The sequence below is a fragment of the Lissotriton helveticus genome, chromosome 4_1 (assembly GCF_964261635.1).
Source record: "Lissotriton helveticus chromosome 4_1, aLisHel1.1, whole genome shotgun sequence".
Classification (NCBI taxonomy): domain Eukaryota; kingdom Metazoa; phylum Chordata; class Amphibia; order Caudata; family Salamandridae; genus Lissotriton; species Lissotriton helveticus.
The window spans coordinates 428,675,143-428,691,547 of NC_136063.1; the positions used below are offsets into that span (position 1 = coordinate 428,675,143).

General features: G+C 44.4%; 1 protein-coding gene across 1 annotated transcript in view; it reads right to left on the bottom strand.

The window, feature by feature from the left end:
* Nucleotides 1-16,405, bottom strand: part of LAPTM4B (lysosomal protein transmembrane 4 beta) — a 452,106-nt gene that overhangs the window by 324,153 nt on the left and 111,548 nt on the right. Inside the window, exons 3-4 of the mRNA XM_078686987.1 lie at nucleotides 4,740-4,813; nucleotides 3,096-3,218 (exon numbers count right to left, since the gene is read on the bottom strand). Of these exons, the coding sequence (XP_078543113.1) occupies nucleotides 3,096-3,218; nucleotides 4,740-4,813 (197 nt within the window). The remainder of the gene's footprint in view (nucleotides 1-3,095; nucleotides 3,219-4,739; nucleotides 4,814-16,405) is intronic.

Here is a 16,405-nt window from a genome sequence, read left to right on the forward strand (position 1 = left end):
CACCGAAATGGATAATTCATGGACCCGCAGCTCTTCTACCGGGACTAAGAGCAAGTTGACTTAATGTATTTCCTGTTTGGCATATGATTTATCCTGGTAGGGGCAAGTATTACGATCCAAGTGATGTGGTCACTGCGCAGACAACAAATTGACGTATGCATTAATCTGTGTAGGTTTTAGGGGCAATCAGTTACCATGCTTTGTGGTTAGCCAAGTTTTGTACTCTTCTTTGGGGAAGTTGTGTGTGTGCACACTCAAAAGATTCAGTTTTTAATTTAAGTTGGTTTTTTACAGCAAGCGTTCTCTATAGCTCATGAATATAGTGTATTTTTGCATGGTCTGTGGCCTTATTTAGTCTGAGTGTTTGTGGGTAGTCAATGCCCATATCAGTTCTCAGTGTAAATTTCCTGTGGTGTACCCTACTTTGGGGAGATGGTAGTGTTTGTGGGTAGTCAATGCTCATATCGGTTCCCAGTGTAAATTCCCTGTGCTGTACCCTACTTAGGGGAGGTGGTAGTGTTTGTGGGTAGTCAATGCCCATATCGGTTCCCAGCGTAAATATCCTGTGGTGTACCCTACTTTGGGGAGGTGGTAATGTTTGTGGGTAGTTAATGCCCATATCAGTTCTCAGTGTAAATGTCCTGTGGTGTACCCTACTTTGGGGAGGTGGTGGTGTTTGTGGGTAGTCAATGCCCATATCAGTTCCCAGGGTGATTATCCTGCGGTGTACCCTACTTTGGGGAGGTGGTGGTGTTTGTGGGTAGTCAATGCTCATTTCAGTTCCCAGGGTGATTATCCTGCGGTTTACCCTATTTAGGGATGGTTGTGTTTTTTCTACAGGGTTAGTTCCCTGCGCTGTTCTCAATTCTTGGTGGTTCCGTTTTACAGGGATCACTATCCTGGGTTTACTCTATTTAGGGGAGGTTTTATTATTTAGAAGGTCAGTACCCTGCGTTGTTCTCTATTTTTCGTGGAGATTATTTGGGCACTATCCTCCGGTTGAAGTCTACCTGCTTGGAATTCGCGGCCAAGGGTTCCATGTTTGTGGGACTTTGAGTTAGGAGCTTTATCATATCTTTAGTGTCAGCATAAACTCATCAGGGGAACTTTTGGTTTCTTTCCAGAGCGTTTTTTATCTGGTGAATTTCTGTTATAGGACTTACATTCTTACAGTTATCTAGAGTGAAGTTTACCCCTGTTACTCTCCCAAGGGTCTGTGTCTACGTTCATCTTTGTTTACCAGGGTGCTTGCCCTGTGGTGTACCCATGTTTGGGGAGGTTGTGAGCGTGACCACCTTTCTTTGCCGCATTGGTCTTTGTTCATCAACCATGCTGTTTCACTAAGGGAGGGGGATGAGGCATGTAATTGTGTTTTTGTTCATCTAATATTTAGCATCTTATTCTATTTCTGCTCATGCTAATGATACCTCATGTTGTACATTATTAGATTTGTGTATCTCATATTGTACTTTCATGCAAATGTTATATTTGAGGTATCTTGCCTATCTTTCTCTCTATTCTGCTGTCATTCCCCAAGGAAGGAGGATGTGTAGTAAATTACTTCTCTACTCTTCTCCACTGAATAGAATGTCCATGACATGACATGACATCATAGAATACCTGGGTGACTCTCTGGCTCACAGTGTCAGTTAGTCAACTCAGGCTGAGCTGCTTGGAGCCTGCTCCTGGTGGGGCTATATCTGTACTTCCTATCTTCTCCTACTCATCTATCCTAGAAGGAATCTACAATAAAGGATTTACCTACTTACACAGTTGGACTGTGCATCTTCCTTTACTACATGTAGCATCCCCAAACTCCAGAAATCCAAAGAATGGATCTCCTTTTAACATGCATAAGCTCTTGTATGAAGAAGAATGGCAGGAAATAATATATTTTTTGCAAAGCAAACATATTTTGCAGTCTCCCAGCAACCAAATCAGGGCGACAGAGATTCAACACAATCCCCAGAGTCGCATTTCTGGTTGGATTTGTTATGAAAACTGAAGCCTTCACTGTGTCAAGTTTGGTGCCTTCGGCTCTGCTTTCCCCACACTAATGAGAACCAAGGCTATCACTGCAGCACCTTCCCTCCTGGCACCCTCTGTTATATCAAAGTTCATGTAACAAAAGACGCCAATTGTACATAAGTGCTCCCGGCCAGCCATTCACGAGGATGAACATCTGCCAGACGCCGATGCATTCCTCACGGTGTATGGAATCTATTGTTCTTCTGTGATCCGTGTGTACACAATAACCAGGAATGGTCTCCGAATGTACTGATGTATGCTCAGAATACATAGGTGACAATTAAGAAAAAAACATATATGAAAGCCTGCACACTTTGTTTTTGCCAGACTCAGGTAAACGTGTTAGGTAAGAATTCCACGCTGTAGGCTGATCTGTCTTATAATCACAAGAAAGTATTTGTGTATTGCACAATTTTAGTAAAAACTGAAAACAAAATCTACACATTTCCGTTTATATTTGCTCTATTAAAACAGGACATATACCATACACAAAACATGCATCAAAGGACAGGGCAACGGGGTAAAGAAGATAACCATCGAAAGAGCCTAATAGTAGAATGTTCTAAATACTTCTGGCAGCGAGCGTGTAGAGAGGCTAGCAGTGACGGGATAAGATGTCACCCAATTAGTCAACTCTCATCGAAATGAGGCGTGGGGCATGCAGCTAATAAACGGCAGCACCGGGCAGCCAGCTCTCGTATACATACATTCTCTTACTAAATAATTGTTGCACTTGTAAACTCATTTCATCAAACAGTCCACACGGTGGCGATAACACCTCGCATAATTGATTCGGATTATTTGGGTTTACCAAAAACTACGCAACTTTAACTCTGCTTTCCTGCGTACCTTGTTGCATGAAATGCGTTTTTCCATCTGCCTAGATATACTTCCATCACCCCACACGTGTACCCCAAGATACCGCTTTATAATCCTAATGTAATCAGTGCTTAGATACGCGACGTGAGACAATAATAAAATGCACAACGCAAAATATCAGATTAGAAACGTGACGTAGCACAATAACAAAATAAACAACGCAAATATTTGAGAAAAAACTGTTTTACCAGCTGCCGCATGTAGTCTTGAATTGTGTTTGGATACACAAGCACGCTGACTGCAACCAAAGTATTCAGAGCGAAGTCGAAGATCTGGTAACAGAAGAACGGGATGATCCAGGCGGCGTGTTGCTACAAAGAGAACAAGTATTATTAAAGGATGACTGTGGGTAGGCATGAAAGGGATGCCTCCTACCCTGTCTGGCTACTACTCAATCCGCAGCAGCCTGTGTAAGGGGACCTGCCCTGTCTAGACTCCTCATCGAAGGCAGCAAGGAGACAACCCACCAGTACTACTTAATATATCACGTTGGAGGCTGTGTGAGTGTGCAGCAAAGACTCTACAGATTCGGAATTTGTTAAGCTAAGAGGCTTTCACTGTGCAGTTAGGGTCTAGTTACAATGTGCATTCTGTAGTGCTACAAACTTTTTTGTTGTTGTTGCAGTTTTATATAACACAAACTCTACCCGAAGGCTTCAGAGCGCTTTACATGAGCACCAGTTGCATTACAGACGGACACATAACATTTATTTTAGGCATTGGGAGATTAAGTGATCTGACCAAAATCACAGGGTGCTTGAGCCTCCGCCAGCCCCCACCCCAGCTTGAAAGACAGCCGCTCTAGCCGTTAAGTCACACCCTGCTATTCACTAACCTACATGTGGAGCTTCTGCCTCTCTCATCTTTTTCTGTTCGGACACCTCTGCCCTGACCACTGTCTTTGGACAGGTAAGTATACGTTTTAGTAGTAAATGTGGGAAGGACAGGTAGGAGTGGATGGAAAATTGGGAATACTTACCAATGTAATAGGAGGGATTTAGGGAGATATAAGGAGGGGTTAAGAAAAAGGTTTAGGGAGGCACTTGTACCTACCCACAAAACAGTAAGCCCACTGCTACTCACAAACTGACATTCTAAACTTACTAAAGCCTAAAAGGATAGAAAACGGAAGTTAATTACTCCACGTCAGAGAAGTAAGTCCAAATGATAAGTATAACCCAAAGAAGTATAGTTCCTCAAAAGTGCAAGAGTAAATTACACATGTAAGTTACTCACAAGTTTAAATTACCTTTGTGAATAGCCCCCTTTGTTCTTAGAATATAACTATAAATCAATTTCCGAAGCAGAAAAGTTAGCTTCAAGGGAGATAATACCAATTTGAGAATTACTTGAGCTTTTTTTTAGTACATTTAAACATTTAGCACAGATGAAGCTTTCGATGGTGTAGGTGTACACAATGCAATGAATAGTTTCGTGGTATAATAGCTGCTGCAGGATCCTAATACGGAAATATTTGCTGACCATTTAAGTATATAATATTGTTTAAATGAATTTGACTACAATGGTTTTAAATATTTTCACCTTCCACTACTGCGAGACTTTGGAATGTAATAGATATCTGCAATCAATTGATCCAAAAAGCATATGCAAAGTTATGTGTTAAAATATTACCTTCTTACTATTTTAACAAATCCTAAATCCATATAAGGACTCTTCATATCTTATAAACGTTGCCACAAAAAAACAAACACCACATAAACAACATACAAATGAATAACGTCTAGTAAAACAACTGTTTGTGTTAGAAGAATTGATTATTAATTAAAATGATCAGAAAACATAAAAACATATTGTAATGAGCTTTACTTTACCTTATAAGCTCCATATGTCGCCATAGCACAGATCAAAATCATCAGAAGAGAAATTGCAGTAGCAATGCACACATCTAGAAGAAAAAGTTGAAGTAAACCATTAAGTCATCATGTGACATCAGAAAGAAATATTCACAACAATAGTCAATCGGTTGTCTTATGTTCCACTTATGTGTGTACCATGCCAAGTGATAGTTGAGGCGATACAGAATCAACTTTGGTATCACTATAGACATTTTCCTGGCCAAGAGGAGAGGGCCCTAGAAAGTCAAAGTACCCAGGAGTAAAACTGGCTCATGAGCTACTCAGCTGCTGTCTAGCAATGGGGTACGCAACTCTTTGTTATTAAGCACATGAGACATATAAATAAAACAATACAACAAACCACATTTCACAGAGGCTACTGGGAAGGAAAGCCAAACCATGTGAGCTCAATTGACCAATCAATGTCAAACACATGATATTCAGGCATTACTGTTTTCAGTTTCTATTCGTTGTGAATTCTGCTTTCAAAACTTGTAAAAAGCAGTGGTTATTGCTATTTACATGTCTTGTGCTGTGATAATCCACAGGGACAGTGTTGTCTGTGATTTTAAAGAAACCTGCTTTTACTTCCTTCCTTCATTCATTACTATTGTCCATTCCTCACTTTTCCTTTCCTTCCCTTCCCTGTCATCTACCATTTTCTTGCTCTTTTATGTAATTCTTCATTACTTTCCGACCTCCCTCTGTGCTTGTCCTCTTCTCTTTCATTTAACAGTCTTGCACCGTGGAACACAGTGGCCTGTCTGGCATGTTGCAGTTGGTGCATATACCGTTTATTTTGATTCAGCTACTGTTATGATTCCTGTGCTAACAGCTCGATGAAAAGGCAGAACCCATAGATCAGTATATTTCAATGCCAGTTGTGAAGCATCTGCAAGCTGCTTAGGAGCATATGTTTATCAAGACCACCAGTTCATACCCCTGTTTAACGCATGAACACTGAATGAAGATTAGACCTGGAGAGCAGCTAGTAAATAAAAGGCCCAGATATCACAGCACTGGAATTGGGCAGGGCTGGATGGGGCCAGTATGGATAATAACTGTTTAATATTTCTAGAAGAACTAAATCCAACACCCGTACAGTAATATACCTGAGCTGCCTAGACCAACCACGGCTCTATGTGGATCTGTGCTCATGGTTGTTCATTCAATGAATCAATTATTCATTTGTAAAGCGCACTACATACCCGCAAGGGTCTCAAGGCGCTGGGGGGAGTGGGGGCGTGCTACTGATCGAACAGCCAGGTCTTGAGTATCCTCCTGAAGGTCAGCAGGTCTTGGGTATGTCGTAGGCTCAGTGGGAGGGTGTTCCGTGTCTTGGCGGCGAGGTGGGAGAAGGATCTCCCACCGGTGGTTGTTCTTCGGATGCGCGGGACGGTGGCGAGTGAGAGGTCGGCGGAGCATAGCTGGCAGTTGGGGATGTAAAAGGAGAGCCGTCTGTTGAGGTAGGCTGGGCTGGTCTTGTGGAGTGCCTTGTGTGCGCGGGTGAGGAGCTTGAAGGATATCCTCTTGTTGACGGGGAGCCAGTGCATGTTTCTCAGGTGGGGGGTGATGTGGCCGTGGCACGTCGAGGATCAGTCGAGCCAAGGCGTTTGGGATGCGGTGTAGTCGCTTGATAAGCTTGGTCAGGGCTCCCACGTAGAGGGCGTTTCCGTAGTCGAGTCTGCTGCTGACGAGGGCCTGGGTGACTGTCTTTCTTGTATCTGTCGGGATCCATCTGTAGATCTTGCGGGGCATGCGGAAGTAGTTGAAGCAGGAGGAGGAGACTGCGTTGATTTGCTTGGTCATTGAGAGCATTGAGTCGAGGATGATTCCCAGTTTGCGTGCGTTTGCTGTGGGTGTCAGGGCTGCCCCCAGTGCCGTAGGCCACCAGGAGTCGTTCCAGGTTGAAGGGTTGGAGCCGAGGATGAGGACCTCCGTCTTGTCCGAGTTCAGCTGCAGACAGCTGGTCTTTATCCAGTCGGCGACGGCCTTCCTTCCTTCGTGGAGGTTGGCTTTGGTGGTGATGGGGTCCTTGGTAAAGGAGAGTGTCGTCGGCGTAGGAGATTATGTTGAGGTCATGCTGTTGGGCTATGTGTGCGAGCGGGGCCATGTAAATGTTGAACAGCGCCGGGCTGAGGGAGGATCTCTGGGGTACGCCGTAGGTGATCTCGGAGGCCTTGGAACAGAATGGGGGGAGGCGGATGCTCTGGGTTCTGCCAGAGAGGAAGGAGGTGGTCCAATCCAGAGCCTTGTCTCAGATCCCTGCTGCGTTGAGGCGTGCGCGTAGTGTGCGGTGGCAGACGGTGTCAAAGGCGGCAGAGAGGTCTACGAGGATGAGTGCTGCGGTCTCGCCGTTGTCCAGCAGGGTCCTGATGTCATCGGTGGCGGCAATGAGGGCAGTCTTGGTGCTGTGGTTGCTGTGGAACCCTGACTGGGAAGGGTCCAGGATTCTGTTTTCTTTGAGGTATCGGGTTAGCTGTCTGTTGACGGTTTTCTCGATGACCTTGGCCGGGAAGGGGAGCAAAAATATGGGCCGGAAGTTCTTGAGGTCTCTTGGGTCTGCCTTAGGTTTTTTGAGTATGGCGTTGATCTCGGCGTGTTTCTAGATCTCTGGGAAGGTCGCGGTCTCGAGGGAGAGATTGATGACGTTGCGCAGGTGGGGTGCGATGGAGCTGCTTGCTCTGTTGAAGACATGGTGCGGGAATGGGTCTGACGGAGAGCCGAAGTGGATTGTGCGCATGGTCTTGATGGTGTCATCGATGCTCACGCTGGCCCAGGCTAGCAGGGGGTCGTGGTCGATGGTGTGCGGAGGGTCTGTTGTGTAGGTGTCTGTTGGAGCTGTCTGGCTGTTGAAGCTGTCATGGATGTCTGCTATCTTGCGGTGGAAGAAGGTGGCGAGGGAGTCGCACAGGGCTTGCGACGGAGGGATGTCGTGGTGCTGGAGCTGGGGTTGGAGAGTTCCTTCACGATGTTGAAGAGCTCCTTGCTATTGTGTGCGTTGTTGTCGAGGCAGTCTTTAAAGGAGGTTCTCTTGGCCGCCCTGATGAGGTGGTGGTGGTTGCAGATGGCGTCCTTGTGTGCTGCGTGGCCGCCCGGAGTTTGTTCACTGTTGCATTTCTTCTCTAGTTTCCGGCAGGCTTACTTGGAGGCTAGGAGTTCTGGGGTGAACCAGCTGGCCCTCTTACTGGTGTCTCTGTGGGGGGGTTTCTTCAGCGGGGCTAGGGTGTTGGGGCAGTCCTCGATCCAGCGTCTGAGGCTGTGGACAGCGTTGTCAGTGTTGGAGGGTTCGGTGGGTGGGCTGAGAGCGAGGTTTGAGTATGGTTGGTCTTCGGTGATTTTGCTCCAGCAGCGGCGGGGGATCTGTTGGGTGCCGTGGTGTGTAGTGGGCTTCTGGAAGGGGAAGTGGATGCAGCAGTGGTCTGTCGAGAGGAGTTCAGTGGTGTGGCTGACGGAGACGTGCGGGCTTGAGGAGAAGACGGGGTCGAGCATGTGGCCGGCGGCGTGAGTGGGTGTTGTGACGAGTTGCTTCAGTCCAAGGTTGGCGAGGTTATCGATCAGGGTTGAGGAGTTATTGTTGTTGTTGTTCTCAAGGTGAAAGTTCATGTCTCCGAGGAGGATGTAGTCGGTGGAGTTTAGGGCGTGCATGCTGATCAAGTCGGCGATGGAATCACTGACCTGGGGGTGGGCCTGGGGGGTCGGTAGACGAGGGTGCCTCTGAGGGTGGAGTTAGGGTCTGTGTGGATCTGGAAATGCATGTGTCCGGCAGTGCTGAGCACGTCGTCAGTGCTAGTCGAGACCCTGGTGCTGTTCTTGTGGGCGATGGCGATCTCTCCTCCGACTCCATTGTTAGAATACCTTTAGATGTATTAGGCTAGAGGAAAGAAAGTTACAATTCTATTAAGGACCTAAAGGTGAGAATTATCCCAGCCAGTTGCGGACATAGGTATAAGGAGGGGTACCCTGTATTAAATAAGGCATTTTATTGATTTACTTATTGTTGGTATTCCCTGGTTTCCTTTCAAATGTAGGTGCATCACAGGCAGATGCCCATTCATGGTCTATGAAGACATTCTTCGGATGAAGCGCACTGCCAGGAAGAGCGGCCAGATGGGACTAGAAGTTTGGACCCATGCACTGTATTGATGAAGGACTGGTCAAGTGTTATCTTTCAAGGGTATCTATGCAATGCAACAAAGCAAGCTGTAGTCAAAGGGGAGGGAGCTGACCAAATGGTGTCACCACCATACCCTGCCTTTAGCGACCTGCAGTGGGACTTATTTTTATTCTGAACTGTTCTGTAACTCTTTACTTGTAGGACATAATTAAGATGATTGCCTATGCTTGCCAACAGCTGAACACTTACCCGACTGCCCTCACCTTTCAAGAAACACAAACCTTTATTTTTAGCCATTTTCAAACATTAAGCCTCTCATTTAGACTAGAGTTGGCCATGGTCGCATGCGTTAAATATCATGCCCGATAAAAACCAACATCAAGGTGTCCGGTATTTATAAGGTACGATCATTATCACATCACAAGTTTTTTAGGAATTACATGGGACATTTACTGGGCATTCTTCTCTCTGATAAATATTGGCAGTTTGGATCTGCTGTAATTTTACAAAAAATCATAATTCGTTCGACTGGTAATGAGGGCCTTAGTATTGTGCATATTTGCTAAAGGAATCTTCGACCAGCCCAGGCTATTTATCCAACATCACTCTGCATGCTATGATATTTATGGCCATCCTGATAATAGTAAAAAGGAATGTTAAAGCATACAAAGGGCTTTAAACTATTAAAAGGACTGCCTGAAGATGTCGCATGTAACATGAGCCCATTTAGCGGCTATGTAAAAAATAATCTTAAGATTAAGTGATTCTTATACTGTCATGGACAACACGTATTTCTCAAGCTGTCAAGTTCTTTGCACATTAAACTCTAGTCCAATCTGAATTTTCCATTAAAGGGCATGTAACAGAATGAAAAATGTGTCGCTCAGTTTGAGAAATATTCGGGCATTCTCCATTTGAGGGTTTAATAACAGTAAGAGATCTCAGTGGACTAAGATATGAACTGCAGAGGACTCTGTGCAGCTCCCTTGCAGGTATCAATCCCACTGTCAGACTCCTGCTGGAAAGGAGGGCAGGTAGGTAAGTGACTGAGTGAGTGAGTGCATGTTGTGTTCATAAAGTGTGTGCATTTGATGAAATAACAGTTGACCCTAACCACCATAGATCAAACGCCTCATTAGAGTATAGCGTTCGACCCGCAGGTCTGCCAGGCTAGTAGATAGCCTGCCATATTTAGAGATCCACGTGAGGGGTTCTCACTGCCTTCAGTTGAACTGAATTTGCAGTGGCTCTATTGAAGGCACTGAAGCTTCGCCAAGCAGGCACCATATTGGATGTGTGCACTCGGCATTGGTTTTTGTTTTCTGAAAACAAACTCCCAACAAGGAAGTTTGTTTTAGGTAAACAAAGGGACAATGGCCCTGATGTGCAGGGAGTGGTCTATCTGTGCATGGAGGGCTGCTGTGCATGTTCCCTACCTACAATAACCATACCTGGCATGGCTGTCTGTAATAAGAATAGATGTAGCCGAAGAATGATGATTAAGTAGGTTTATTAGATCTTCAGTACAGGATTACATGAAGAATTAGATCTTAAGTACTGAATATAGAAAAGTCCCACCAGGAGCAGCTCCCTTTCTTCTCAGCCCAATCTCTCAATTGACATCCATCCACCACATTCTGTATTACATCACACATACCAACATTCCAATATTCATCCACACTGGCTGAGCAGCAAGACAGGTAAGCACCCAAACCAAGATACCACACCACCTTCCCCCTTAAAGGAACGCAAACAAATGAATAATACAAGCATAGAGCATGGTCGTTACAAAATTGGAACTTACAATAAATCCATAGGGGAATCCAATACAAATAAACAAAGAATTACATAATACATGACCACCTCTTCCCCCTTTTCAAATCAAATAAAGAAATGCAAATGTCAAATTATTGTTTCAAAAGGTAAATTTCACACCAAAGTTTTTCAATCAGAGTACAAAAAATTGATTTCTATGCCACCAACAGGACACACTACTTGCCCAGAACAGTATGGTGATGGTAACAGAGATGTCAACTATTTCAAAAGGGACGGCGAAAATGAAAAGCACAAGGGGTAATCTCATTAAAGTAAATCTATAGGTAGTAAGTCACTCGCAGGTACCATATGAAAGTGACAAACACCTATAGAAAATTATAGTTAATTGCTACTGCAAAACATACCTAACTTAATAACAATTACTACGAAGAAACGTGTGCACAAAATACTGTAAATTAAATAACAGTAGGAATCATGTAGGTGACTAAACCTCGGCAGTAATTTAAGTAAAAGAGGAAAGTCACATGCTGGAATACTATCTCATAGCACTACAATTTAAAGTAAAACATCATACACTAAAATGTGTAGGTGACGAATCCACGGGCAAAAATTTTAAGTAAAGATGGAAAGTCACATGCGAAATACTATAGAAAAAATAACTGGTAGAAAACAAATGGGTGACAAATCCACAGACACTAAATTGAAGAAAGGTGGAAAGTCACATGCTAATATGCTAACGTATAGCACTGTAGGTGCGCTGGACTTAATAAAGCTTTTAATTAGCGTGTGCATCGCTAAAATGAGACGCACTGGATTCAACTTCCATTTATTTAGCGTGCGCGCCTTTGAAATGAGAACCAGAAGCAAAGAAAATATTAAATAAATAAATAAATATTCGTTTAACGCATGCAAAATGGCGGCACGTTATTTACGGTGAGCCGGGTGGCACACGGCAGACAAATGCTCCCAAGAATCCAAGTGACGCCATGAAGCAGGTAAGATCGCGTGTGTTGACAGTCACGCGAGAAATGCTCCTAAGATTGCCGATTCCAAGTGATACCATGAAGCCAGGTAAGATTGAGTGGATTGACAGTCACGCGCTGTTCCTTTTCAAATAATACAGTTGAACTGCCAGAAAGTAGCGATGGCTTGCCGGGACCCTTATTAAACATGAAAAATAAATTACTAAACAAAAACAAGTCCTCACCTCACTGCGCAATAAGACCAGCAGCATGTAGGTGGCAAAGCAGCCGGTGAAGAGATGGCTACCGGTGAGTTCAAATGTCCCAAGCCAATAACGGCAACTGTCAACATACCTTTTCCTTTTTGTAAAGCAGGCAAATAAGGGTCCCACTAACCTACAGTAGATGGCAGTACAGTTCTGTTTTTTTCAAAACTCTAAAGGGGAGCTTATCATAAAACGTCGAAAATGCTCTCCGCCGGTTTTACTTCCGCCGTGTGTGCCGCGGCACATACGGGGGAAGTAATGGCAGCAGCGTATCTGGCTGCATGAATTAGGAGTTGGAATTCTGCGCTCCACCTCTGGTACTTACCACTCAAGAATTTGTCCTTGCTAGCAATTTTACCTGAAATTTAACCACAGCTGGGACGGAAGTAAAAACGGCAGAGAGCATTTTCGACGTTTTTTGATAAGCTGCCCTTTAGAGCCATGAGGAAGTCTTGGGTTATTCCCTGACGAAACACGTGTTTGCTGGGCACCTGGAATAAATCTAAACCGAAAGAATACTTCTATCAACATCTTGTATTGTGTTTTGTTCTGTGGTTGTTCAAATTACGTACAGTACTCAGACTGTCAACAAACAGATCCTCTGTATTTACTTGTGTGGACTACGGTCCTTTTGGGAAGTTGTGGGTTGTCCTCCTTTCTGTAGCAACGTTCAAAGAATTGCTTTTCAAGATTTTACATTAAACTGTGGAGGCGCCATCACTTATCGCAACACAAATAACCCTTCCTTGGTTTTCAACATTGGAACTGTGTTGATTTTAAAATAAAATATATTGTGCTTCCTGAACCAGTACCATTAAACACAGGAACTTGAAGCTGAGTGGGCAACCTGAGATCGCAGGCAAACGCCAAATCATTTTTAATTTTTAACTCTTTTAGTGCTTCACCACAAGTAACGTGTTTAAAATGTGTCTGTTCTACCCCATTTGTGTCCATCAAACCACATATGGGCGTGTTACTAATTTTGCATAAAGGAATGTTAAAACCTCCTACTGACACCATTAAAGTCGGCCTTTTGCATTTCCCGATAAAGCTCACAATAACAATATTTAAGTTCGTCAACTGCCTGGGTCTATCTATGACCAAAATTGTTGTAGTATAAATTACCCAAAATAACATCAGGGGACATAGAGAGCTGCAATAGCAGCATTTGATTCAATGAGAAGGTCCGCTAACTTGACCAAAACAAAAGTAGGCAGAACGCCTTTAGCTCAGCACAGTGAACGGAGTTGCCAGGTTGCGCAAGGCATGAGAAAGATTCAATTGGAAGTCATACATTGACCATGTTTCTTGGCAAAAATGATATCAAATCCATTCTGGCCATCCAATCAGGATTACTCAATTTATATCGTATTCCTGCAATATTGCATGAGAGCAGTTTAGAGCCCTGACTGGAAAAATCCTCCACGAGCAAAGTAGGAATTCAACTAAGTTATCATGGGGTTCTTGTGGATTCAAATTATGGTCTATTTCGGTTTGATTGGCCAGTGGCTGCACGGATTTTGCAGCATCTACAAGAAAGAGTCAATATATTTCTTCCAGTAACTCAAGCGATTCTTAAGAGTTTCTTGGTGTATCAGCCTCGGAGAGTTCCTTTGTCTGTAGCACTGGAAGCAAGATGCATTTGAATGGGCTACAGGGTAAACCCTAATTCGACTTGGTAACTGACCAAATATTCCAATCCTCAATGCAAGCTTCTTGCAACACAAAACTCTTTTAAAACTGATTACCACACAGTCACCCAGGGTACGTTTAGGGCCGTTGCCAATCCACATAATCCTTCTGATCAGGAGAATTTTCTAAAAAGGTCATGTGCCCACCCCGAAATTTCTTAATCCTGTATTATGGATGGTGGGTTCATTGTGGACATTGCTAAGTTAGCATGAGCTTCGCTGCCATTAGCCTGCTTTTGCACACAGCACCACATTTATATGTTTTGCAAGACTTTGTTTGTGCCCTTTTCACATGAGAACTGTCTGCTTTTCGCGTTCTCTGCTGTGCTCTGAGGTTTAGTCTGCACACGATGTACAAGGTCGATAAACAATGCCCCTTGTTATTCTGTTCTGATCAGTCCCTCGCACCGAGACATAACATGACACACAGCTGCTATAACTGAAAATTGTATGCTTTAATATTGATAGCTAAGCATGTTGTTCAAGCACTTGGAGCTGAACCTTTCCGAAGAGAAGAGATGTGCTTGTCCTGAGATGTAAACCTTTCATCTTGGCCTTGAGGTATAGGATCTGCTGACAAAGCCCAGAGGTCTTCTTTTTTTATAATAAACTACTTCTTACTAGGGGGAGGGTGGTTAGGCACTGTAGCCCTTTTCCACTGTCGTTATAAAATGAAATCCCCGTTTGTATTCTATGGGATTGTGACAATGCTGACAATATTGTTTCTAATCATTTTTCTGCTGGTAATGGCACGTGTACTGTGCCATAGAGCGCTTTAGTTAAAATAAACATTTTAAACTATATTATGACTCTGAATACTCTTATTGTGGACAGTATGAGTGAGTGAGCAAAAGAGTTGTCTTGTTCCCGTGGATCCTGAGAGAGTAGGGAGTGTTGTGTTCTGGGTTGTCTAATCATTGGTAGCTTTGCTGTTAGTCGGAGAACGCATGAGACATATTGCTAGTCGGTTTTTGGGGTTTTGGGCACTGAGGGGATAGGTTGGTACACCACTATCTATTGAGTTCCTGGTTTCCTGCGCCTAGTTCTGTATATGTGCAGAGTCCCCGCAACAATCCAACAAACAACCTTGTGTTTTTAGAATAAATAGCTCCTCTCTCTAAGTTGATACTAGAGCAGGTATGCCCTCTAAGATAATAATTGTGGGTACAATCTGGGGCAGTTATAAATGGTCCTACATCCTACTTGGCTTACTATTGATCCATGAGTTTTTTTCAGGTATTTGTGGAGAGTTGGAGTTGCCTCGCTACATTGATTTCCTTGTAACAGGTGTTGGTTTGTAGTCAGCTGCAATCGTTTGCCGAGCGGTTTGTATTCTTTGAGAGACCCGTGGCATTCTTGGAGTCTAATGTTTGGGTATGTTGCAACTGGTCAGGTAAATTATCTCGCTTATTTTTTATTTATTTTTAATATATGAACTTTATTGAGCTGAAATAGGCATACAGTACAAAAATGAGGCTCAACAGATCGTCCCAGCATCACAACGTCCAATGCATTGATGTTACAGGTAATCAAGCAACTTATATACCTATTGCATGTGTTCACATAAACAATATTGTAACTGCAACACAATTATGCCAGGTAGCATTACTCAAGCCTGGTGACATACAGCCAGCGTCTCGGTGTGGTCTCACAGTCCATCCCAGGGATGCCCCGAGTAGGCAGTCAGAATGTCAGGTGCAGCCTGATCAGGCACGTCCAGCACTGTGGCCGCACTATTTATGAAGTATGTAATGGAAGGTTCCCAAATGTCTATGGGCCTGGATCTTGCAGACATAAGGTCCCAGAATATAGTGAGTTGTTCCAGACAGCATGAGACATCCGATAGCCACGCTGTGCTAGTGGGTGTTGGCTTCCAGCCCCAGTGTATTGCTACCCTGTGCTTTGTGAGTAGAAGTATCATTGCCACAAGATGGCAAAGTGCATCAGGAGCTTCTTGTACAGAGCCGAGGAGGCAGATCAGAGGGTCTGGCGGGATAGCAGTCCTTTAATGTCACCTATAAAGCCCCACACCATCACCCAGCAGTTCGCCAACCTCAGGCAGGTCCAGGCTAAGTGTAAGAACGTGGCCCCCGTTGAACAGCGTGAGCAATTTGAGCTCCCTAGCAGACCCATCTTGTGTTGTTGCAAAGGTGTGCAGTGCATTCTGTGTATGTATTTGGAGGGTATTAATCACAGCCTATGGTTGGGGGTATAAGGTTCCGTCTGGCCACAGCAGTATTCCCACCTGTCTGCCGGGATTTCATAGCCCAGCTCCCTCCCCAAGCTTCCCGAGTCTTTGAGGAGTCAAGCATGGAGGCCGTCATCGTGATCGAGTAAAGTCGGATGATAAGTTTGCAAGGAGACGTAGTAGCGTATACGTACTCGAGTTTTGTGGAGGCTGAGGGGGTGGTTGTGATGTATAGTCTATTGCGTTGGGGAGTTGGTAAATGAGGGGAGGAAATGGCCATCCGGGAATAAGTCTGCAGTCGTTTTCATTCCAAATGCGGCAGCTTGACTTACAGTGCCTCTGTCCTGCAGTGTTGGGAACATGGGATTGTCTGCCAGTTGAGCTGACGGTGCATATAATGTTTTAAATTGAGAGCGTCTGCGGAGACCGTCCGTCCCACCTGTCTGCCGGGATTTCATAGCCCAGCTCCCTCCCCCAAGCTTCCAGAGTCTTTGAGGAGTCAAGCATGGAGGCCGTCATCGTGATCGAGTAAAGTCGGATGATAAGTTTGCGAGGAGACGTAGTAGCGTATACGTACTCGAGTTTTGTGGAGGCTGAGGGGGTGGTTGTGATGTATAGTCTATTGCGTTGGGGAGTTGGTAA